This window comes from Arvicola amphibius, chromosome 7, assembly GCF_903992535.2.
Source record: "Arvicola amphibius chromosome 7, mArvAmp1.2, whole genome shotgun sequence".
In the NCBI taxonomy this organism is placed as follows: domain Eukaryota; kingdom Metazoa; phylum Chordata; class Mammalia; order Rodentia; family Cricetidae; genus Arvicola; species Arvicola amphibius.
In genome coordinates, this window is record NC_052053.1 from 78,573,728 (window position 1) to 78,596,156 (window position 22,429).

At 48.7% G+C, this 22,429-nt stretch overlaps 1 protein-coding gene across 3 annotated transcripts in view; it reads left to right on the forward strand.

Annotated features, from left to right (window-relative positions):
- The window catches only part of Lgmn (legumain), a 34,743-nt gene extending 12,621 nt beyond the window's left edge, over window positions 1-22,122 (forward strand). For all 3 annotated transcript variants that reach the window (XM_038337238.2, XM_038337239.2, XM_038337240.2), the window contains exons 3-14: window positions 9,919-10,016; window positions 10,935-11,016; window positions 12,354-12,439; window positions 13,136-13,211; window positions 13,967-14,029; window positions 14,675-14,741; window positions 15,893-16,011; window positions 16,102-16,191; window positions 17,716-17,916; window positions 20,337-20,507; window positions 21,297-21,364; window positions 21,635-22,122. In XM_038337238.2, coding sequence (XP_038193166.1) covers window positions 9,919-10,016; window positions 10,935-11,016; window positions 12,354-12,439; window positions 13,136-13,211; window positions 13,967-14,029; window positions 14,675-14,741; window positions 15,893-16,011; window positions 16,102-16,191; window positions 17,716-17,916; window positions 20,337-20,507; window positions 21,297-21,364; window positions 21,635-21,677 — 1,164 coding nt within the window. In that variant the 3' untranslated portion in view covers window positions 21,678-22,122. The remainder of the gene's footprint in view (window positions 1-9,918; window positions 10,017-10,934; window positions 11,017-12,353; window positions 12,440-13,135; window positions 13,212-13,966; window positions 14,030-14,674; window positions 14,742-15,892; window positions 16,012-16,101; window positions 16,192-17,715; window positions 17,917-20,336; window positions 20,508-21,296; window positions 21,365-21,634) is intronic.
- The last annotated feature ends 307 nt before the right edge of the window (window positions 22,123-22,429 follow it).

Below are 22,429 nucleotides of genomic sequence, written 5' to 3' on the forward strand. Positions count from 1 at the left end.
TATACACAAATTATATAGGGAATTAATTTTGACATCTTATTTAAACCAGATATCCAAATGAATATCAACTCACCATGTAATTAATATAAATACTGTTGAGATAGCCTATGTTCTTTAAAGAAGTTTTCATCAGATTTATTTATGTGTGTGTGTGTGTATGTGCATGTGTGTGAATGTGTGTATACTATTCACACACATACTATGGCATACTATGGGCACAGGCATACTATGGCACGTGCATGGAGGACAGAGGACAACAGAGATGTTGACTCTCCCTTTCTACCATGTGGGTCCTGGGGATCGAACTCAAGTTGTCAGGCTTGGCAGCAAGGACCTTTGTCAGTAGAGCCAGTTTTCTGGCCCCTATGTCTTTTCTAGAAGCTAAATCATTGAAATACAGTCTATATGTGAGTCCCAGGGTGTCTCAGTTTGGACTGTCCATGGTGCAGGCACTTGGCTCCCAACAGTGGCTGGCTCTTGGGCAGTTGGCACAGATGGAGTTGTGTCCCTGTGTGTGTCTGGGGTTTGTCTGTATGCCATCAAGGGGTTTGGCTTAGGTGAAGTTCTGACTCATTTTGAATGGCCTATGTGTGCTGGCCAGAAAGGAAATTTGGCCTGATTAATGGTTGTTATCATCGCTGATTCCTTTCCCTTTGAGGGAAAAGATAAGTTAAGCACAGACCACAGGCAGCAAGCCTGCTGCTTCAGCAGCTGTTTGGCGTTTATACAACCAACTCAGGAACACGTCGGTTAAACATTTTCAGTACCTTAGCCACAGCTGGTTCTGACTTACGGCCACCCTCCTACTTTATGGAAATCTCTTCAAGACAGGGTCTCACACTGTTGTCCAGGCTAACCTTGGCTTCGTAGCAGTCTTCCTGCTTCAGCCTCCTGAGTGTGGGATTGCTGTCAGAAACTACCATGCCCAGCTGCTCCCAGAAACATTTTCTTTAAAAGGGAGAACTGCTGCTTTCCCTGGAAGAATATGAAATATTGAGTTAGGAGGAAAGGAAGAAAGGGTCCAGATGTAGCTGGAGCTATGAGTCTGTCTCCACCTAGGAAGGATGGAGCTGAGGCTGTGTGGGTGCCTCTGTGTCTGGTGGACTGCGTGGGTGCCTCTGTGTCTGGTGGACTGCGTGGGTGCCTCTGTGTCTGGTGGACTGCGTGGGTGCCTCTGTTCCTAGTGGACTGTGTGGGTGCCTCTGTGCTTGGTGGACTGCATGGGTGCCTCTGTGTCTGGTGGACTGCGTGGGTGCCTCTGTGTCTGGTGGACTGCGTGGGTGCCTCTGTGTCTGGTGGACTGCGTGGGTGCCTCTGTGCTTGGTGGACTGCATGGGTGCCTCTGTTCCTAGTGGACTGTGTGGGTCCCTCTGTTCCTAGTGGACTGCGTGGGTCCCTCTGTGCCAGTGGACTGCGTGGGTGCCTCTGTTCCTAGTGGACCCAGCACTGGAGGTTCAGTTGGTCAAGAACTATCCCTTATTCCCGTGCAGGTTTTAACTGATGTGTTTACAGGGGCTTGAGTTTCCTCAGGATCGACAGGAGGCCCATTCCCAGCTCTTGCTTTGGTTTCACACCGTGTCTCACATCTTTGCTGATGGTTCTGATATGCACTATGGTGGTCATTTCTGCCTAGTCTTTTTTCAGATCAAACTGGATTTCTGTTTTCCAAACAGGAATGGGAGCAGTGGGGGCTGGTCTTGAGACACTGGTTGGTCACTCTGTATTTAGCCTCTAGAGCTGAGGGCAAACAAGAAGCCTCTGGAAGCCCAGGGTCAGAGGAGGAGGTCAGGATGAGGGGCTAGGAGCAGGAGGGGACAGAAGAGTGAGACGGGCAGCCTTCAGATTGGGGACCCCCCTGATCTCACAGAGGGGCACACAGAGTCTAAGGAAGGAGGTCAAGGCTAGGAAGAGGGTCTGGCATGTGGGAACTGAAGTCTGATTCTAGGATGAGGCAAAAGGCACTGATTGGAAGTAACTCAGGAGCCAAACTCGCAGCAAATGACTCGTCCTCCTTTTGGGGCGTTCATGAGTTTGGACAGTGAGTCAGGTGTGATTCATGGCAATGACAACGTAGAGATACTGCCTGTCCCATTACAACAGCACCCACATTCTGGAAGGAGAATGCCACCCCTTGCTGGGTGCCAGGTCCAGTGCCAAGCACTTGGCGTGTATCTTCTCATTTATCCTCAGACAGCTCAAGAGAGCGAGACTTATTCGGATCCATTCTCAGACTGGCAAACTGAGGCACGGAATGGTTAGACACCTTGTGTAAGGCCACACAGCCCCAGCAGGAAGTACAAATGGGATCGGAACCACAGGCAACACGGCTCCACAGCCTGCGTTCATCACTTCCCTCGACTTCCACGGCCCAGGTCTCTTTCGTTTATCAAGTTCTGTTTTACAGTCATTCCTTTCCCTTTTATTAACATGTGTTTAAGGTTAGCAGAGAAAACTTGGAAAAATCAGATAAACCAAAGAGAATTGATTAGCTGTGTTCCTTAGCTTCCTGGTGTCTGGTGTAACATTCTAAACTGTCCTCCCCATAGCATCTCCTGAGGCTCTAGGTGTCTGGTGTAACATTCCAAACTGTCCTCTCCCATAGCATCTCCCGAGGCATTAAGATAGAGTAGACTTGAGCTGGCTCACCATTCGATTTAACCTTTTTTTTAACCTGAGGGCCCATGGTGGTAGGGATAGAGAATCGGGAGGAAAGGCCAGCTGTCATCAGATTGACAAAGCTGGTTCCTGTGGGAACTGCTAAGTACCAGATATGGGTCAGGGTGTAGCTTGGTCAGGCGTGTGTGCGTGCGTGTGTGTGTGTGCACGCGTGTGTTGGCTGATTTCGTGTGTTGACTTGATTCAAGCTAGGGTCATCAGAAAGGAAGGAGCCTCAGTTGAGATAATACCTCCGTGAGATCTAGCTGTAAGGCATTTTCTCAATTAGTGATCAATGGGGAAGGGTCCAGCCCATGGTGGGAGGTGCCATCCCTGGCCTGGTGGTCCTGGGCTGGAGAGATGACTCAGTGGTTAAGAGCACTGACTGCTTTTCCAGAGGATCAGGGTTCAATTCCCGGCACTTACATGGTAGTTCACAACTGTCTGTAACTCCAGGATCTGACACCTACACATAGACATGCATGCAGGCAATACACCAATGCACATAAAATAAAAAAAATTATATATATATAAAATTATATAAGCAGGCTGAGCAAGCCATGAGGAGCAAGCCCCAGAAAGCAGCACTTCTCCATGGCCTCTACTTCAGCTCCTGCCTCCAGGGTCCTGCCTTGTTTGAGTTCCTATCCAGACTTCTTTCAATGGAGCAATGTCAAAGTGTAATCCAAATAAACCCTTTCCTCCCCAATGTGCTTTGTGGTCATGGTGTTTTGTTGCAGCAATAGAAACCCTTACTAAGTTTTTTTTTTTTTTTTTTTTTTTTTTTGGTTTTTCGAGACAGGGTTTCTCTGTAGCTTTGGAGCCTGTCCTGGAACTAGCTCTTGTAGACCAGGCTGGTCTCGAACTCACAGAGATCCGCCTGCCTCTGCCTCCCGAGTGCTGGGATTAAAGGCGTGCGCCACCCCCGCCCGGCTAAGATTTTTTTTTTTTTTTTTGTATGTGTGTGTAGATGCTTCTGTAGAATGAGCTATGGGAAAGCTGAGTATTCTATGTGAACTCAGGCAACACAAAACTACAGTGAGGGAAGAGCCAGTCTGTTAGGTTCCAGAACCTCCTGAGTGTTTTACATGGCAAGCTTGGAGAGCTCTAGTCTGGCCACTTAAACTCAAGATCCATTTGACACAATTCTATTTTCCAGATAAGTGCTCCTTGTGATAAAATGGTTGCAGTCTCTTCAGGTGTCACCTCCAAACAAAAACTCTGTAGAGGAAAAAAGAGGCCGCCTGTGCCTGTTGTCTGTTTGGCTCTCTCTCAAGTGATAGGCCTTTTCCTGGGAGTCAGTGGGGGACTTTGCCCTCCCTGGCTGGCAACAGTTGCATCATGTGCCACATGCTTGTGCTAGCATCAGTTCCTGGAGAAGGAAAGGGAATTTCAGGGTCTGACTCAGAGATGTTCCTGACGGGATTATGCAAGAATGGCGCACAGAGAGACTGGAATAGAGGCGTGGGGAGAGCGGGTGTGGGTGAGCAGCGAGCTGTCTTAGAAGGACAACTTACAAAGCCTCGTTTTCTTCTTTTTGACAGGACCAGGCAACTAAAATTTGATGGAGACTTTTGTGGGTGGTGCATGCCTTTAATCTCAGTGCTTGGGAGGCAGAGCCAGGTGGATGGATCTCTATGAGTTTGAGGCTAGCCTAGTCTACATAGTGATGTCCAGGCTAGCTGGGGTAACATAGTGAGACTTTAATAAACATTTTTTTTTCTTGGACACAGGATCTCTCTACGTAGCCCTGGCTGTCTGGAACTCACTATGTAGACTAGGCTGGTCTCAAACTCACAGAAATCCACTTAGGATTAAAGGTGTGTGCCACCATGCCTGGCTAATGCAACTGTTTTGATAGAGAAGTTGGGTTGGCCCCTAAGGGGTGTGGCACCCTGAACCCTGTGAACCTGCTTAGCCCCTTCACCGTAACCATACCCAGCGTAACATTACGGCTGTCTGGCTCAGGACCAGTCAGCAGATCCTTGCAGGAAGGGCCAGGCAGTAAGTAATTTGAGTGTTTGGAGTGCAGAGAGGCAAAAGGGAGACTGGTGGGGACAGGAGCCAGGTAGCAGGAGTTGGGGAGGGGAAGTGGCAGGGAGCAGACTGCCAGCCATACAGTTTGTCCTCTAGACAAACTGTTCACTTAGGCTGATGTCTTGGAAGTTAGTCCTTATTGGTGCAACTGTCAGCTGCTTGTGCCTGGAACAAAGCATCCTTTGAAGACGGCATGCAGGGAGAGGGTTTGGAAGCACTGGGTAGGGCTGGGATAGGAGGCTGCTGGGCCCAACAGTGATGAAGACAGGAGCGTTTGGGGTCCCCGCTGTATAACGGGAACAAAGGATATCAGCTCACTTTACTTCTCAGCCTCTTCCTTTGGACTTGGTGGGAGGCTGGGACAGGCACCGCAGAACCCCAGCTCGGCACCTCCCCACCACTGTGCTGGGATGCAAGCAGCCGGGAAGGCAGGATGTGAGTCAGGAGGGGAGGAGCTTATAAGCACCTGCCAGGCAAGCATACGTGGTCATGAGAAGGCATAAAGCACACGCCAGCTGTATTTAGCCTTCTCTGAGCGCTCTGTCGTACTGTGCTTACGGTGCTTACAGCTGGAGGTGATGGGTGATGCCCACTGTACATGTGACATTGTGAGAGGCTTCAGTATCAGGAGGTCACGGGATTCCTCAGTGAGCCTGGCCAACTCCCAGTGTCAGCTTTGAAATCAGCTGAGTCACAGCGATCGCCCACTTACTGCAGGGGTCATGATCAGCACTGTAATGAGGTCACGATCAGCCCAGCATCACCTCCTGTGGCTTTTCTGCTGTTTCCACATTATCTGAGTTCACTGAACTCTGCTTTATTTCATATTAACTCAGTGCAGAACCCGTTGACTTTCCTAAGGTAGAGGCAGCTGAGTACTTCTGAGGGCCCTGCATATAGCCAGCCCCAACTTCACTTGGAAATCACTGAATGTTGGAGGGGGGGCATGGAGCAAGATACTTGGGTTCAAACCTTATCTCATCCCACTTATAAAATGGAGTGAGTGGCTGCCTGTCCTGAGGCCCAAGGCAGCCCTGAAGTGCACCAACACAGAACTCATCCTGAGGCCTCTACCTTGACCAAGGCATTGTTTCGGTGCCATCCCATGTTCCCAACTCACAACTCTGCATTATTTTAGTAATTTGCAGAGTCGTGCAAACTTTACCACGAATCAGCACCAGAACAATTCCATCACCCCATGTGGTCCCCTGAGTAGTTCTAAGCAACCACTAATAATCTACGTTCTGTCTCATGCATAAGATGCCCTTTCTGATCCTAGATAAAAGATAGGATCTTGTGTAGCCCAGGGTGACCTTGAACTCATTATATAGCTGAAGATAGCCTTCAACTTCTAATCATCCGTCGCCAGGGTTACAGGCTTGCATTGTCATAGTCAATGTTATGCAGTGGTAGGGATTGAACCTGGGGCCTCTTGAATGCTCGGCAACCACTCCACCGGCTAGGCTACACCTCTAGATCCCCACTAGAACTTTATCTATTCAGAAGTCTTCCGGGTAGTCTTTGGCTTCTGTCTTCCCTTAGATGATGTCACGGAGCACAGTCCACAGTGCCGCAAGTGTTAGTACTGCCATCCTTTCTGTTGTGACATAGCATTCCACTGTGTCCAAATGATGGACAGCTTGCTTGTCCATGTCAGGTGATGGACATTGGGCCTGCTTTTTATTTCACTCCCATGAACAGTGTTGCTGAGCTCACGTATGTATGGTCTTTATGAGGATGAGTGTTTTGTTTCTCCTGGGTGGACACTTATGGTAACTAGAGGCATTGTTAACTGTGCAGAGGCTTCCTACAGTGACTGGCATTGTACATTCCCATGAGTGTATCTGAGAGCTCCTGGTCCTCACTGGGTACTTGTTATTGCCTGTCTGGCTGGGACGTGACAGCTTGTGTTTCTCTTGTGACTAATGATGCTGAGCTTCTCTCTAGTGGACTTAGAGCCATTGTCTTCTTGGGTAAGGTGTTTTTCAAGCTCTCTTGGCTCAAACATTCTTTGTGTTTTATATGTAAGTAGTCTTTGCAGATCTTCTCTATTCTCAGGTTCTCATAATGTTTTCTTTTTTTTTTCTTTTTTTTTTCTTTTTTTTTTTTGGTTTTTCGAGACAGGGTTTCCCTGTAGTTTCTAGAGCCTGTCCTGGAACTAGCTCTTGTAGACCAGGCTGGCCTCGAACTCACAGAGATCCGCCTGCCTCTGCCTCCCGAGTGCTGGGATTAAAGGCGTGCGCTACCACCGCCCAGCCTCATAATGTTTTCTTTATGGCTTTTTTTTTTTTTTTCAGTGCTGGGCATGGTACCCAGGGCTGTGTATGCTAGGCAAGTGCTCTGTCACTGACTTACATTCTACCCTTCAATAGCATTTTCTTGTTTTTATTTTTGAGACAGGGTTTCTCTGCAGTTTTTGGTGCCTGTCCTGGAACTAGCTTTTATAGACTAGGCTGGCCTTGAACTCACAGAGATCTGCCTGCCTCTACCTTCCAAGTGTTGGGATTAAAGGCATGTGCCACCACTGTCTGGCTAACATTTCTTTAAAGAAAGACTTATTTATATTTTAAATTGTATGTGTGTGTCTGTGTGTCAGTATGTGCGTGTGAGTACAGGGTTCCCACAGAAGCCAGAGGCTCCCCTGGAGCTAGAGTTACAGAAAGTTACAAGCCACCCAGCATGGGTGCTGGGAACTGAACTCGGGCCCTCTGATTGAGCCATCTCTCCAGCCCTTCCTTCAGTGATGTTTTGGAAGCATTAAGTATTAAATTCTGTGAGCTCTAATTTATTCTTTTCTTTATGGACCTTGCTTTTGGTGTCATATCTGTGACATCGTCACTCAAGGTCCTAAAGATTGTGTCTTGTGTCCCTTAAGTGTTCTTCTAGCCGTGATCCACCCTGGGCTGCCTCGCGTGCAGTCTGAGACACGGTTCCTCCTTTTGCATGTGGCTGTCTCATCTGATCCAGCACCATTTTTGGAGACCCTTCCTTCCTTTGTGTGGCTTGGAAATCAGGATGTGAAAGGCCTTCACCTTCGTTCTTTTTCCTAATTATTAGGCTACTGTACATCTTGTGCAATTCCATGTAAATTTTAGGATCACCTTATCAATTTCTGCCCCCCCCCCCTCTCTCTCTCTCTCTCTCTCTGGTCTTTCTTCTTCCTCCCTCCCCCCTCTTTTTCTTTCTGGAACTCTGTAAACCAGGCTGGCCTTGAACTCAGAGCGATCCACCTGTCTCTGCCTCCCAAGTGCTGGGCACCACCACGCCCATCTAAGGACAGACCTTTTTTTTTTTTTTAATTAAAAAACAAAAAAACAACAACAAAAAAACCCAACTTAATTTTATGTGCTTTGGTGTGAGGGTGTCATATCCCTTGGAACTTGAGTTACAGTTGTGAGCTGCCATATGGGCGCTGGCCATTGAACCTGGGTATTCTGGGAGATCAGCTAGTGCTCTTAACTGCTGAGCCATCTCTCCAGTCCCAGGACAGACTGCTTAAGTGACTCTGGTCACAGAAAATTGACTGCTTAGACATGCTAGCTGCCTTGGTTTATGTGAATCCTGGGCAGAATCTCCAAGTGATGTCATTCTCAGATCCTACATGACTGTGCACGTGATGATCGATGACTTGTTTTGTTCCTGTCTAGATTTTTAGCCCTTTGCTTTCTCTCTGGGATTCTGTAAATTTAGTGAATTTCTCTGCTGCTCTTGCATGAAGAACCATTAAGATCTGTAGTCAAAATGCTTGGCTTCTTTCTCTGTGACCTCCTGTGCCCCAGGTACAGACCTTTCTCACCTGAGGACTAATGAGATAGGGTCCTGAGGTCAGTCCAAGGCAAACTGAAGGTCTCACACTTAGCTGTCTTCTTGTCCGGCAGCTCCTGAGTGCTGGACCCATGGTTCCTACACAGTCACAGTAGATGGGTGCTGAACATGAGTATTCGCCACCACACAGGTCCCTCTGAATGGGCATCTGCAGGCAGAAGCCAGGCATTGCGGATGCTCTATTTCCTTCATCACCTGCTGTGCTGCATGGGATGCTGTGTGCAGTGACGGTCTATACGGCAGTGCCCGCCTAAGGATGTTGATGCTGGCCACAGCATCTCTCTGTGTTTGCGCAGGTGTCTGTTCCTGGAACGATATTGTCAGTGGAAAGTTAGGCAACCTGTTTCATCCCCGATCTCAGTTGTGCACAGAGTGCAGTGTGCGTCATCTGAAACAAGGCGTTCCTACAGGGATGGTCCCTTGATGGCCTTCTTTTGTTTCAAGTTATGAAACAAAACAGGATATCATGTTGCCTAGGCTGACTTCAAAGTCACTGCACAGCTAAGGATGACTTTGATCTTCTTGCCTGGCTTTACCTCCCTGAAATGTGGTATTACAAATGCAAGTATGCCCACCACTCCCAGTTTGTGTGGTGGTGTATGTAAACTTAGGGCTTTTGGAGTACTAGGCAAGCACTCTACCAACTGAGCTACATTCCTAACTGTCGTCATCATCAAAACAGCATTTCCCAAACTGTGCTCACTCTGTGTGTGTGTGTGTGTCTGTCTCTCTCTCTCTGTCTCTGTCTCTGTCTCTGTCTCTCTCTCTCTCTCTCTCTCTCTTTCTCTCTCTCTCTCTCGAGATAGTCTCAGGAACCCGGGCAGGCACCAAACTTACTTGCTGTGTAGACCAGACTGGCCTTGAACTCCTATTCCTCCTGCATATACTTCCAGAGAGCTGGGATTACAGGCGTGTGTCACCAGTCTGGCTTCTGAGTTGGACTTTGAGACATCACACTTGCCTGGACAGTGACTGTTTGGCGAAACAGAAGCTGTGAACGTTGTTGCTTCGTCCGTCTGGGCCATTCTCTCTGAGACGTGAACCCATGCTTTTGCACTGTCGTGTGGTCTGAAATATGAAAACAAGTTGCTTAGGACTTTCAAGGGCCCTTGTTAACCTGTAGGTGTGACAGTGTGTTCCTGTGTGTGGCACACCTGTGCCTGTGTATTTACACCCCTGTGCCCATGTGTACTACCTTACTATCAGGTAACTGTGAGTAATAAGAGTGGGGATCGTTTAAAGTTGAAGTTAAAAATGAAAATGAATGGTTTTGAAAATAATGATGTTAAACCTTGACCAGTAGGGAATGAGTCACAGGGATGTCTTCTGCAAGATAGAGCATACCCCGAGATGGCCTCCTTCCCTGAGATGTCTAAAAGCCGAGGGAATTATTTCTTCCAGGCAGACGCATGCCACGCCTACCAGATCATTCACCGGAACGGGATTCCCGATGAGCAGATCGTAGTGATGATGTATGACGACATTGCCAACTCTGAGGAGTAAGTGGGGAGCTTTGAACTTGGCCATGAAACGGAATTTGAAAACACTGTGAGGCTTATGGGGCTCCTTAGGACAGTGACCCACTGTGGGAATGGGAGTGGCCCCAGGTGAAAAGTCACAGGGATGTCATGTGTTGAGCTCTCAGCATGTTTTAGGGTGCCGTGGGGGTGGTGGGAAACAGGAAATGAGCAAAAGGAGGTACTTTGGGTGGGTTGTAGCACTGAACCCTGAGGTTGGGAACCTGTCCTTAATCTCTGCACCGAGCAAGGCACCCGCCTGTACAAGGTTCCAGTCTGTGCAGGGTCTCCTGCCATGCTCCTTGCTGGTTGTGTTCTCTTGCACACTTGCCCAAGTGTTCTGAACGGAGAAAAGGCAGGTATGTCCCTGAGCTAAGCAGCTCTTGGGCTCTTGGGCGGAGTCCCTCTTGATTGTGGTAATTGAGCCTGGTGTGTTCAGCTTTGCTTTGTGTTCTATTCGTTTGTTTGTTCTAGACAGGGTTTCTCTGTGTAGCCCTTGCTTTCTAGGTACTAGCTCTATAGACCAGGCTAGCCTCGAACTCACAGAGATCCGCCTGCCTCTGCCTCCGAGTGCTGGGATTAAAGGCGTGCACCACCTGGCTTTGTCCGTTTTCTGAGAGCAATGTTGTTTGCAAGCTCTTGTGTCAAGGTGCTCTGATTCCCAGCAGGGGCAGGACACCTGCACTTCGGCTCCTCCCCTGGGTTTGAAGATCTCCTTTCCTCTCTGCTCCCACTAGGAGTACTTGGGTTTAGGCAACTGAGATCCCTAGCTGCCCAAACCGCATGCGTTGGTGCCTATCCAGGCAACAGGAAGTGTCTTCAAGAACAGAGCTGTTCCTGTAATGGGGTGTTTTAAAGGGAGACACGTTCTGTGTTACAACTGTGTCCTTTAATTTTCAGCAACCCTACTCCAGGCATTGTGATCAACCGACCCAATGGCACAGACGTGTATAAAGGTGTCCCGAAGGATTACACTGGCGAGGTGAGGGCTTTCTCCCCCTAGGCCCGTGGCTTCGGGCTTTAGTTTATTTTTTGTTTTATACCGTTTTGCTTTATTTGCCTTCATCTACTTTCTGTGGTTTTCTTTTTTTGTTTGTTTTTTAAAATTGTTTTCATATAGCTATATATTTTTCTCTGCTCCCCTCCCTTCCTCTCCCCTCTCTTTCAACCCTCTCCCATGGTCCCATGCTCCCAATTTACTCAGGAGATCTTGTCTTTTTTCTACTTCTCATGTAGGTTAGATCCATGTATGTCTCTCTTAGGGGCCTCTTTGTTGTCTAGGTTCTCTGGGATTGTGGAAGATAGGTTTTAAAAATTAATATTCTGATACATTCCTCACTTAATGGTTAATATCCTCCTGTTTTATTAATATTGTGTAAATTGGCATTTATGGTCTTTGTATGCTCTTTTTCTGAACTTTTTTAAAAGATAGCTTTTTTCATTTCCCTTTTTCTTTTCTCTCTTTCTTTCTTTTCTTCCTTCCTTCCTTCCTTCCTTCCTTCCTTTCTTCCTTTCTTGTTTTTTGTTTTTGTTTTTCGAGACAGGGTTTCTCTGTAGCTTTGGAGCCTGTCCTGGAACTAGCTCTTGTAGACCAGGCTGACCTTGAACTCACAGAGATCTGCCTGTCTCTGCCTCTTGAGTGCTGGGATTAAAGCATGCGCCACCACTGCTCGGCTTTTTTCTTAACTTTCTAAGAATGTCTTAGGAGGCAAAGAAACATTGACCCAAAGCTTAGCATTTCTTTCAGTTTTGTTTCACTTTATGGTCCCTTAAAATCAAATGGAAATTTAATATATATGCAATATAGTTGATCCATTTTAAGAGAGAATTTCTTTTTCTATAGGTTTATAGGGATATTTTAAAATCCTTGGTGGTAGAACTGTAGGTGATTTTTTTCCCCTCTTTCTATCTTTTGCTTTGGTTTTGATGATTGAGTGTCCTTGGACTTCTAGTATCCTTGGGACTCAGATCTGAAGTTGCAAGCTGGAGGCAAATCAAGACCTTCACTTCCTCTTTTGTCCTTTTGAGTATTTTCCTCCTGTGCTGGCAGAATCTTTTATCTTTTTGGGGGGTGGTCCCCCCACTTTATAGTTATTGAGAAGGAATGAAAGGCTCGCTGAGTTGCCACCTGCCCTAAACAAGATGGCATTTTCACAGTTCACAGACCCCGGGGCCCCAGGAATGTCATCCCTCATGGTGTGGGAGTGTTGGCTATTGAACTGGAAGCTGGGTGCCCTGGGCCTGACACAGACTGTGTGTGTGAACTGTGCTCAGAAGTGACAGCTGCTCTGGCTTTGACTCCCGATTGATTCCTCGTAGGATGTGACCCCGGAGAACTTCCTCGCTGTGCTGAGAGGCGATGCAGAGGCTGTGAGGGGCAAGGGGTCTGGAAAAGTCCTGAAGAGGTACTGTCTGTTCCGTGTGTTCCACATTCTCAGAGCCGCAGCCGTACACACAGGACCTGAAGGGGCACAGTTCTTTGCTCCTGACACTTTGGAGAAGTTAGAGAGGACAGCTCTGTCCTGACCCAGGCCACACAGTCTGATACGTGGTTGGTGTGTTTCTGTGCCACATACCCCTGTGATCCAGGGTCTCTCATGCTTTTGTTCCTCTTATGACTTCATGCATATACCATTAAGGTCCAAACCTAGCCCGCCTGCCCGCACACACATGCCTCCCCGACGACTGCCTGCCTGCCTCTCTAGCACACCTTCCCATTATTTATTTCTTGATACATGGTGCCACTTAATTTGTCCAGGCTGCTCTTGAACCTGTAGTCCAGCTCAGCCTCCCGAGTTAGCATGTGCTTGCATTTGTGCATATGTATGTATATTCCCCTTTCTGCCTTTTGGAGACAGGGTCTTGCTATGTAGTCCTGGCTGACTTAGAACTCCCTATATAGATAGACCAGGCTGACCTCAAACTCAGAGATCAGTCTGCGCCCAGCCTCCCAAGTGCTGGTATTAAAGCCATGTGCTACCAGGCCCTGCTCGAACCTCTTAACTTTTCGATGAAGGCAGCTTTTCAGGGACACGGACACGGAAACAGGAAGGGGAAGCTGTGAGGTCTCTGGCTCACGCTCTCCCGCCCTTTCTTGGCAGCGGTCCCCGGGATCATGTGTTCGTTTACTTCACTGACCACGGAGCTACTGGAATCCTGGTGTTCCCTAGTGATGATGTGAGTTCTGCTTACCATTTTGATTGTGGGTTTTTGTCGTTGCCATTGTTATTGGGTACTGGGGATTGTATGCAGGGCCTTGTGTGTGTTAGCCAAGTGCTGTACCGCTGAGCTATGCCCTTCGCAATTTCTCTTAACATTAAACGTTGGTTTTTACATTTATCTATTTTATGTGCCACGTCACACATGTGGAGGTCTAAGGACAGTTTTCGGGGGTCAGTTCTTCTAGCCTGCAGGTCTTGGGGATCAAACTCAGCTCATCATCAGGCTTGGCAGCCCACTCTTCCTGGCTGAGCCGTCTCACTGCTCCCTTCTTAACTCTTTAAAGATACATGGAAAGGATCGTTTTATTTGTCTTTAAAATTTAAGGGGAAATAGAAAACAAGGCCTGTGTGTTGAGATTGAACCTACGATGTGTTTTCTGATGTTCCACCAGGGTTGGTATCGGTGCTGTGGTAGGGAGTGGGGAACAAGAGTTGCGGCTGGAAGGTTGTATTTTATTTTCTAGCCGCTTCTCTCCCTGTCCTGTGTTAGTCAGGACTGAGTACACCACAGAAAGCCTCTGAATCTGAGGACGCAGCTGTGCCCAGAGAAGCGTCCTCTCTTGTCTGTCACTGTGTAAATGGAAGGCCTGAGATGGCTTCTGGGTTTTACTGCTCACCCTGGTTTCTTTTACTGATTGGGAAGAGGACTTTATAAGGTGTTGGTGGCTTCTCTCGGATGCTGGTCTGAATGCCCAACGTCTTACCTTGCAGCTTCATGTCAAGGACTTGAACAAGACTATTCGCTACATGTATGAACACAAGATGTACCAGAAGGTAACTTCAGTTCCCCAGTGCCTTGGGGAGGGAGGAGCCTGAGGGAGGTACAGGAGCGAAGCCCACACTGGCACAGCTGGCTCATGGACAGGTCGCTGGGCTTTGACCAGTGGTGTCCCAGCATTCACTGTACCTCTTAGAGAGCTTGTTACAACACGGTGTGGGCCTCATCCCCAGCTTGGTGTTGGCAGGGGCTGTGAGTTACCTGCTGTAGGTCCAGAGAGCACAGGCGAGTGTGGGACAGCTGGGGACGAACACCTACTACCTTACTCTCTGTCTGCTTTGGCTCTTTCTGCTCTGTACCCTCTGTAGAAGCTGTAGAGGGTGGGGTCGACATGATGTTAACCCAGAAAGATGGCCGACGTGCCGCCTGGCTCTCTGGAGCTGCTCACGTTCAGATACCAGAACCAGCGTCTTCAGCATTGGGCAGCTCCAGTCCTCCCTGTGTTCTGCTGACTCAGTCACGATTCCATTAGTGAAGAAATGTGGTTGTCAGATGGCTTCTGTAGCCTTTGGCAACTGCTTCTGTATAGCGACAGTGGCTCCCCGATCCCAAAGCAAAGGGTTGTGGGCAGGGATGGAAAGAGTGACAGCCCAGTGGCCGGTACTGCCTGCTGGGAGCTCACCTGCCCTGGATCCTTGCAGATGGTGTTCTACATTGAAGCATGTGAGTCTGGATCCATGATGAACCACCTGCCTGATGACATCAATGGTAGGTGGCTGTCCTTTGATACTGCCCGCTGGAGACCAAGTGTTTCCCCTGTGCAGGGACACTGATGGTAGCCTGATACGCCGACAGGGGACATGCTTGTGGCCAGATCTGGCTTCTTTTGCTCTATAAGTGTTCATAGGGAATAAAGATTCTATGGGGCCTGGAGACCCAGCTTAGTGGTCAGGAGCACGGGCTGCTCTTGTAGAAGACCTGGGTCTGGGTCCACGGAGGTGCATAGCCACCTACAAACCACCTACAACTCCACTTTCAGGGGAGCCAATGCCCTCTTCTGGCCTCCTAGTGTTCAAGTACATGAACGGGCAAACACTCATACTCACAAAATAAAAGTGAAGCAATTCTAACAACAACAACAACCCCCCAAAATGATGGTATCAAGAAGATGGTATCTCTATGCAAGCTTCCCAATGCTGCCCCAAACTGGACCAGCTCTGTTCCTTTGCTATGCGCTGGTCGCCCAGTCTGTCTGATCTCAGGCAGGTAGGTGACTTGGTCCTTGAATGTGGGGACAGTGACTGCCTGCGTGTTAAGAGTGACATCTTCAATGCAGACACTTTAAAGGTGCCGCCCAGCTGAGTGCTTTGTCTGAGACGGAGTCCCCATAGCCCAGGCTGATCTCAGACTTGCTATATAACTGAGGATGTCTTTGAACTCCCGATTTTCCCTCTACCTCCCAAGTGCTGGGATTATAGGCATGTACTACCATGCTTGGCTTTTTTGTTCTGTTCAGTTTAATTGTTTTGCTGGCCTCATCCCTGCTCAGCACACACTCTGATGCACCCCCGGCCCCCGTTTCAGTGTTTTCTAAATAATTGTCAATCCTCCCTAAACCAAACTGGGCCCATGTTCTTTGCGCTTCCCAGTCTGTTAAGACCTGTCAGCCGTCTTCCCCGCAGTTGTGTTCTGAACACACACGTACACAAGATTTTGCTCATAGCTGCAATAAGAGTCCCTTCTTGGCTATCTTCCCTCCATGTTTGAGAGGAGTTATTGTTGAGAATGGACAGAGCCATGCTCTCCCTGTGTTGAGTATATAGCTTTGATGTCGCCAGAGAAAATGAGGGACCCCAGTTTCAAGGGTGGTTCAAGGCCAGAGAAAAACATGTCTCACGTACACCTTGACTCTTCCGTAGTCTATGCAACCACCGCCGCCAACCCCAGGGAGTCGTCTTACGCCTGCTACTATGACGAGAAGAGAAACACGTACCTGGGGGACTGGTACAGCGTCAACTGGATGGAAGACTCAGACGTGGTAAGGCCCTGCGTCAGGGCCGCTCAGCCCGCCTTGGCCTAGTCCCCAGGCTGCAGTCCTCGAAGGGCTTCTGTGTTTGTCTTCCCGCAGGAGGATCTGACCAAGGAGACGCTCCACAAGCAGTACCACCTGGTGAAGTCGCACACCAACACCAGCCACGTCATGCAGTATGGGAACAAAGTGAGTGGGGCCTCGCTTCCTCGCTCGCTCATCCCGGCGCCTCAAGCACGTTCATTCAGAACTTTGTCTCTTGATAAGGAGAAACAGGATTCAGTTGTGGAATGATCTCAGCATGGCTCTGCCTCACGGAGCCTCTCTGTCCTGGGGTCTCAGGCTCAGGAACCAGACATACCAGGTTTGCACTTACAGATCTGGGCGTTAAGCGTGAGCTCTGGACCTGTGTCCTTCTTCATTTGTCAGAGCCCTTGCTTTCAGGGTAGGCAGGTACACCAGACAAGGTTGTGTGGGGGAAGCACTGAGCAAGGGCCTGTCACGTGGCAAGAGACCATGGAGACTGAAAGCATGCGTTCTATTTCATGACTGTCCCCCCCAAACCCCGCATTTTGCATGTCAAGCTGCCAGTCATTGGTTCTCATTGGCTGGAAGTTGGAGACTGTTCACACATACCCCACCGCTAACTCTGTCCAGCCAGGACCAACATGGTCAGATAGTAGTACTCAGGGACCTGCTCTCTGGCTGCATGCAGAAGGCTTGAGCCTTGGCTGGGAAGGCTTTGGATGTGTAGCTTGGCTAAAAATTAAAAAAAAAAAAAACAAAAAACTTAAAATGGAGTTTCCAGTGTGCCATTCCCCAGGCCTAAGAGCTTGCCAGCTGAGATCTGTTCTTGGGTGCAAGCTCTGGCATTCCAGAAGAAAATTCACACAAGTGTGGCCAGGTTGCTTTGCCCTAGCTTGGCACTTGGATGGGTGTGGGAGAGAGCAGGACAGGGTGAAAGCCAGACTGGTGACTCAGGTGCCATGCCCTGCTGTGTGGCTTTGCCTTCAGCTTCCCAGTCTCAGTACAGGTGTTCAGCTTGGTCCATTTCTTGTCTGCCTGTCTGTCTCTCTGTGAATGGTGGATGTTTTGGAACTTTCTGTTTTTCTGTTTGTATTTTGGTTTCAGTTTTAGAATGAGTTTTGCATTAACGTTGCTTGCTTTGAGAACGAGAAAACTTAAGCTATTTATTCCCCTGGGGTTAGGTCTGACAAACATAGACTGGCATTTGTATGCATTTTGTTAGCGTCTGAGGCCCAGTGTCAGCCTGGCTCATGGCCCTGGCTATGCCGTTCTCATGGGACCCAGACTTCAGCTTCAGCCTGGACGGATGCCGGAACCTCCTTGCTACTGGCTCCTGGGGGCAGGCAGGGGAGCAGGGGTGATGAGCAAGCACACTCAGGATTCCCCAAGTTTAAACAAACTTTAAAACTGTGGATCTGCTGCTGGCTTTGCATATGAAGAAGCTCTTGCTGCAAAGCACACTGGGTATTTTCGAAGTTCTTCAGTGGTGGATTTCAGCCACACATGTGTGCCACCCTGCCTGTCTGTCTCTGCTTGAGTTGACCATGTGTTTTCAGGTGACTGGGACCCTTCAGAGTTCTTAAAGCTAGGAGGGCACTCCGACCCTCTCACAGAGGGGCCTAGCCTGCTTGTCACAGCTGCTTAGCTGACCAAACGGTTTGTGTTTGTGTTCTCCCCTCTCTCCAGTCTATCTCTAGCATGAAGGTGATGCAGTTTCAGGGTATGAAGCACAGAGCCAGCTCCCCCATCTCTCTGCCTCCAGTCACACGCCTTGACCTCACCCCGAGCCCAGAGGTGCCCCTGGCCATCCTGAAGAGAAAGCTGCTGAGCACCAATGACCTGAAGCAATCCCAGAATCTTGTCGGGCAGATCCAGCAGCTTCTGGATGTAAGTAGTGGTCAAAAGGACTCTTCTGAGAGGCCGGGCCAGTTTAGACTGAAGGCTGAAGGGGTGTGTGTGTGTGTGTGTGTGTGTGTGTGTGTGTGTGTGTGCGTGCGTGGCCCCTGTTATATACACAACCAGCACCCAGAACTTGGGGTGCTTCCTCCCCCATAGAGAAAGGAGTACGGCCTCTTTGCTCTTGGAAAGCGGAGCAAACAGCAGAGCGGTAAGCTGTCTTCATTCTTTATGATGACTTTGGCCTCTTGAGCGCCAGGAAGGAAAAGGATTGGAGGTCCAGCTTCTCAGAATCCTTCTAAGATGCTCTGGCCTTTGGGTGATCCCTTCTAGAAGTTTCGATCTAACTACTTCTTGACTTAGTCAGTCTTTTTGTTTTTAATCCAATCTATAAAATCAGGCTGTCTCATGGTTACTTCCTGAAACAGTTGTCTGTCCTTCACAACTGTTGCTATGTTCAGAAGTTGATGGGACTGGCAGGAGGATCTTTTCAATCATAGCTCTCATTTGTTCCCATCTGTTCCAACGAACACACTCTGTGTTAAAACTTGTCCCCCGTCAACATGGCACTCTGATGGACACGAGGACAGATTAAAAAAAAAAATCCGTGTTTGTTTTATTTTATTTTTTTCAAGTAGAGTCTCATGTGTCCCAGGCTGTCTGTCTCCAGCTTGTTACGTAGCAGAGGATGGCTTCCAACTTCTGATTCTCCTTCCACCTGAGTGCAGAGTCCCATCACCCCCAGTGTATGTGGTTCTCAGGATTAGGAACTGAACCCAGGGTTTCATACATATGGGCAGGCACTCTACCAGCTGAGCCACATCCCCAGTCCCTGTATATATTTTAAATGCTTAGCTTTAATTATTTTTGTTTTTGGAAACCTGTCCCCCTTCTCCCCCCTGGGAAAATAACAACTTGAGTGGCCAGGATGTGTTTTTGTTGTTGTTGTTTGTTTGTTTTTATTTTTTTGAGACAGGGTTTCTCTGTGTAACAGTCCTGGCTGTCCAGGAACTTGCTTTGTAGACCCGGCTGGCCTTGAGCTCACAGAGATCTGCCTGCCTCTGCCTCCCAAGTGCTGGGATTAAAGGCGTGAGCCACCACTGCCCAGCCAGGATGTGTTTTTAAGTGGTGTCAAACACAGCGGAAATAACTGCCCTTTTACTTTCTAATCTTTGGCTTCTTAATACCTTTTATTTATTGATCCTAGGGAGATTTTGTCTATGGTACTTGTTATGTCTATTGTTACTCCTTCAAGAATTAAATGGTTCAGGCAGCGTGTCCCCTGTCTTAAATACTAGCACTTGGGAGGTGGAGGCAGGGAGGTCAGGAGTACTGAGTTTGTGGTTAGAGCTCACCCTGGGTCACACGAGACCCTGTCACAAAAGAAACAACAATGTCATGAAAGGGCATTTTGTCATTATCCTCTGGGTAGTCCCAGAAACTAAACCAGAGTTTCCTTGTGTTGGCTTGAGCAATTGTGTACATTGTAGAATTTCTCTGGTGTCTGTTGTAAATCTGAAAACTATTTCTAAGTCTACACACTTACTTACTGGATTCAACAGTTTCCTGGTAATTATTGCACTGTTATATTTTTATATAAAATGAAGAATTAAAAAATATCAAGATAAAAAACATTTAACTTGTTCAGAAATAACCATAAGAAACTCATTTTGTGCCCTTGTATATTTTCTGAAAAGAACCGATTTTCAAAAACAAAAGCACTTTGTGTGTGTGTGTGTGTGTGTGTGTGCAGCATAGCATTGCGTCCCATTTACAGACTTTTCTGTGCCCAGTGTGAGAGGAGACAGCTGGATACTGTGCTGATGTTTACTCTGCGGCTCTGGGGTTTGGGCTGAAGCATAGGAAAGCCGTTACAGGGCTCACAGAGCTCTAGGGACCCTGTATCCGGGACCACACGTGGGCCCAGCACACAGTGTGTGATGCATTCAGCCATGAAGGAGAGAGACTGTGTGGGTCAGAGACGTTGATGGAGAAGTCAGGGTCGGGTTCAGCAATGTCTTCCTCACAGCGCTACTCTCCTCTGGGAGGAACATGGGGTCCCTGTGCCTTCTATGCCACCAGCCGTGGTTTCCTGGGCAGGCAAAGAACCGCATCAAATGAGGAGGCTAGCGGTGTGCTTCGGAGGCGGGTGTAAATCGGGCACGGGCTGCCCTCCCTCCAGGCGTCAGGGAGCAGTGTTTCCATGGTGGTAGGAGGTCAAGAAGATCTTTGGGGTGTCACAGAAACCATGCACACTTTCCATCTCCCCTGAATGCATTTATCAACCTGCTTCAATCCTCTGTGGGTTGAAGGCTGTGCCAGGAGACTTCCTTGCACGTGCTTCTTACTGAAGGGCCCAGAGAGAACATTAAGCCAGAACTGTTTCAAAATGCTGTGTCTCTTCTTCCTAGGCCAGGCATGTCATTGAGAAGTCCGTGCAGAAGATTGTCTCCCTTCTGGCAGGGTATGGGGATACTGCTGAGAGACTTCTGTCGGAGAGAGCCTTGCTCACAGCACACGATTGCTACCGGGAGGCTGTGACCCACTTCCGCACACACTGCTTTAACTGGCACTCCCCCACGGTGAGTCCAGCCAGGGTCCTCAGGCCTCCCTGCTGCTGAGAGCTGAAAGCTAAACTCCGGTGCATTGGCTTGTGGAAGGTTCCGACTGGGCCTTAGGAGCCTGGATGTCCAGGTTCACGGTTATATGTGTAGGTCCCAGACAGTCTGCCAGAATCTCAGGTGACAATTCCCCACTCTGTTGACTTTGAAGGGTCCTTGCTTCTCTTGATGATGTGGCCCCACCCCTCACCTGACTCTCACATTTGCCAGACATTGGCTTCTTTCTCCTCGTGACTTCTGACCATTCCCCAAGATTTATTGTTGGAGCACACCCTGGTCCACTGAGAGGGAAGAACGATGCTTCTTCCAATTGTAGAGTGTCAGTCAGCTAGTTGCCCCCTAGAAAGTCCTGGGGTTACAATGGAGTGCTTGGATTCTGCTGGAGAAAGGGGGCAAACTGTGGCCTGTAGACCAAGCCCTGGAAGAGCCTGCTTTGCCATCCATCTTGGCGTTTGTGTGCCATTCTCTCCTCAGCTAGGTTCCCAGAATCAAAGGCAAGGCCCCCCACCATCAGCCATCGTCATTGAGTCTACCCTGAGACTTGACAGCACTTCAGTAGGCCCACCAGCTCCCCGAGATTGTGTGTGGCCCTTATATATGTGCATCTCTCTCAGGAGAGTGTCAATATCCGTAGATTGACCTAAACAGACCTAGAACCCCTGGTTGAGGGAACTGGCTTTGTGTTTGAACGCAGAAGCAGGCGAGCTGACTGCGTAGTGAGATGCTCACGTGCACTTTGTTCTCTTGCAGTACGAGTATGCCTTGAGGCATTTGTACGTGCTGGCCAACCTCTGTGAAAAGCCATATCCCATTGACAGGTAAAGCGGCACTTAGCATGGGGAAGATGGGCATTATTCTGAATGGTTCTGGAGCACACCACGGGCTTAGGAAGATTTGGCCTAAATAGACAGCACTTCCATGGCCCAGTTTTGTTCTGGGGCCCCTCGCCAGTGGTATCAGAGGGGCTGGGTTCCAGGTGGTGATGACCAGGGGCTTTGTCCTAAATGATTCCTGCCCAGGAGAGATTTATGTCTTGCTTTTTTCAGGGTTGGCCTAACTCACCAAATTCATCTTCCTGTCTCTTCCAGGATAAAGATGGCCATGGACAAGGTGTGCCTTGGTCACTACTGAGCAGCTGCCTTCCCAGGGCTTTGTGAAGAGTGAACACAGTCCATTGGAATGTGTACCGACCTGAGACCGAAGGAGTGGAGCCAGAGGTGGCTTGGCCTTGCTCCTGGAATGCCGCCAGCCCCTCCCAGGGCTTGCTTTCTGAAGATACTGACCCACTAAGAAGCTAGTTCAGGCGGTAAAGCACTCCGGAGAAAGGAACTTTTGCTTCTTAGGAGGTTTTTTTTTTTTGTCCACTAGCTTTCAAGAACAAACTCACTGCAGCTTCTGTAGCCATTGAAGGAGTCTTCTGAGAAATTTGAAGCTGAAACCACTTTCTGTCTTCACAGTGATTTTACTGAGTGGGGTGTGAGTCTCTAAGGAGAATTATTTTTAGGAAATATAATTTTTGATTGCTTTTGTATTTTATTCTGTGATAATGGATGTTTTAAAAAAACAAGTGACGTGAGATGTTTGTTCCTGGCCTCTGGTTTCATGGTCTGTGTTTCACCCATGTGGTGGGTCCTGTTGCCCTCCCCCACTCTGTTCTCCACTGCTCCACACTCTGTAAACTCGCACCCCCCCCCATGCCCTCTTGCTTTTTTCTTGTTCTGGAATGTTCATTTCTTCCTCACCTTCAACTTCAGGGGCCTTTTCATCCTTAAGTTTGCTTCTCCCTCGTCGTCTTCCTTACCTCTTATGGTCTGAATGTTCCCAGCAGGCTTCGATGCTGGCTGTTTGGTCCCTCACTAGCAGCACTCTTCTGGGAAGTTCTG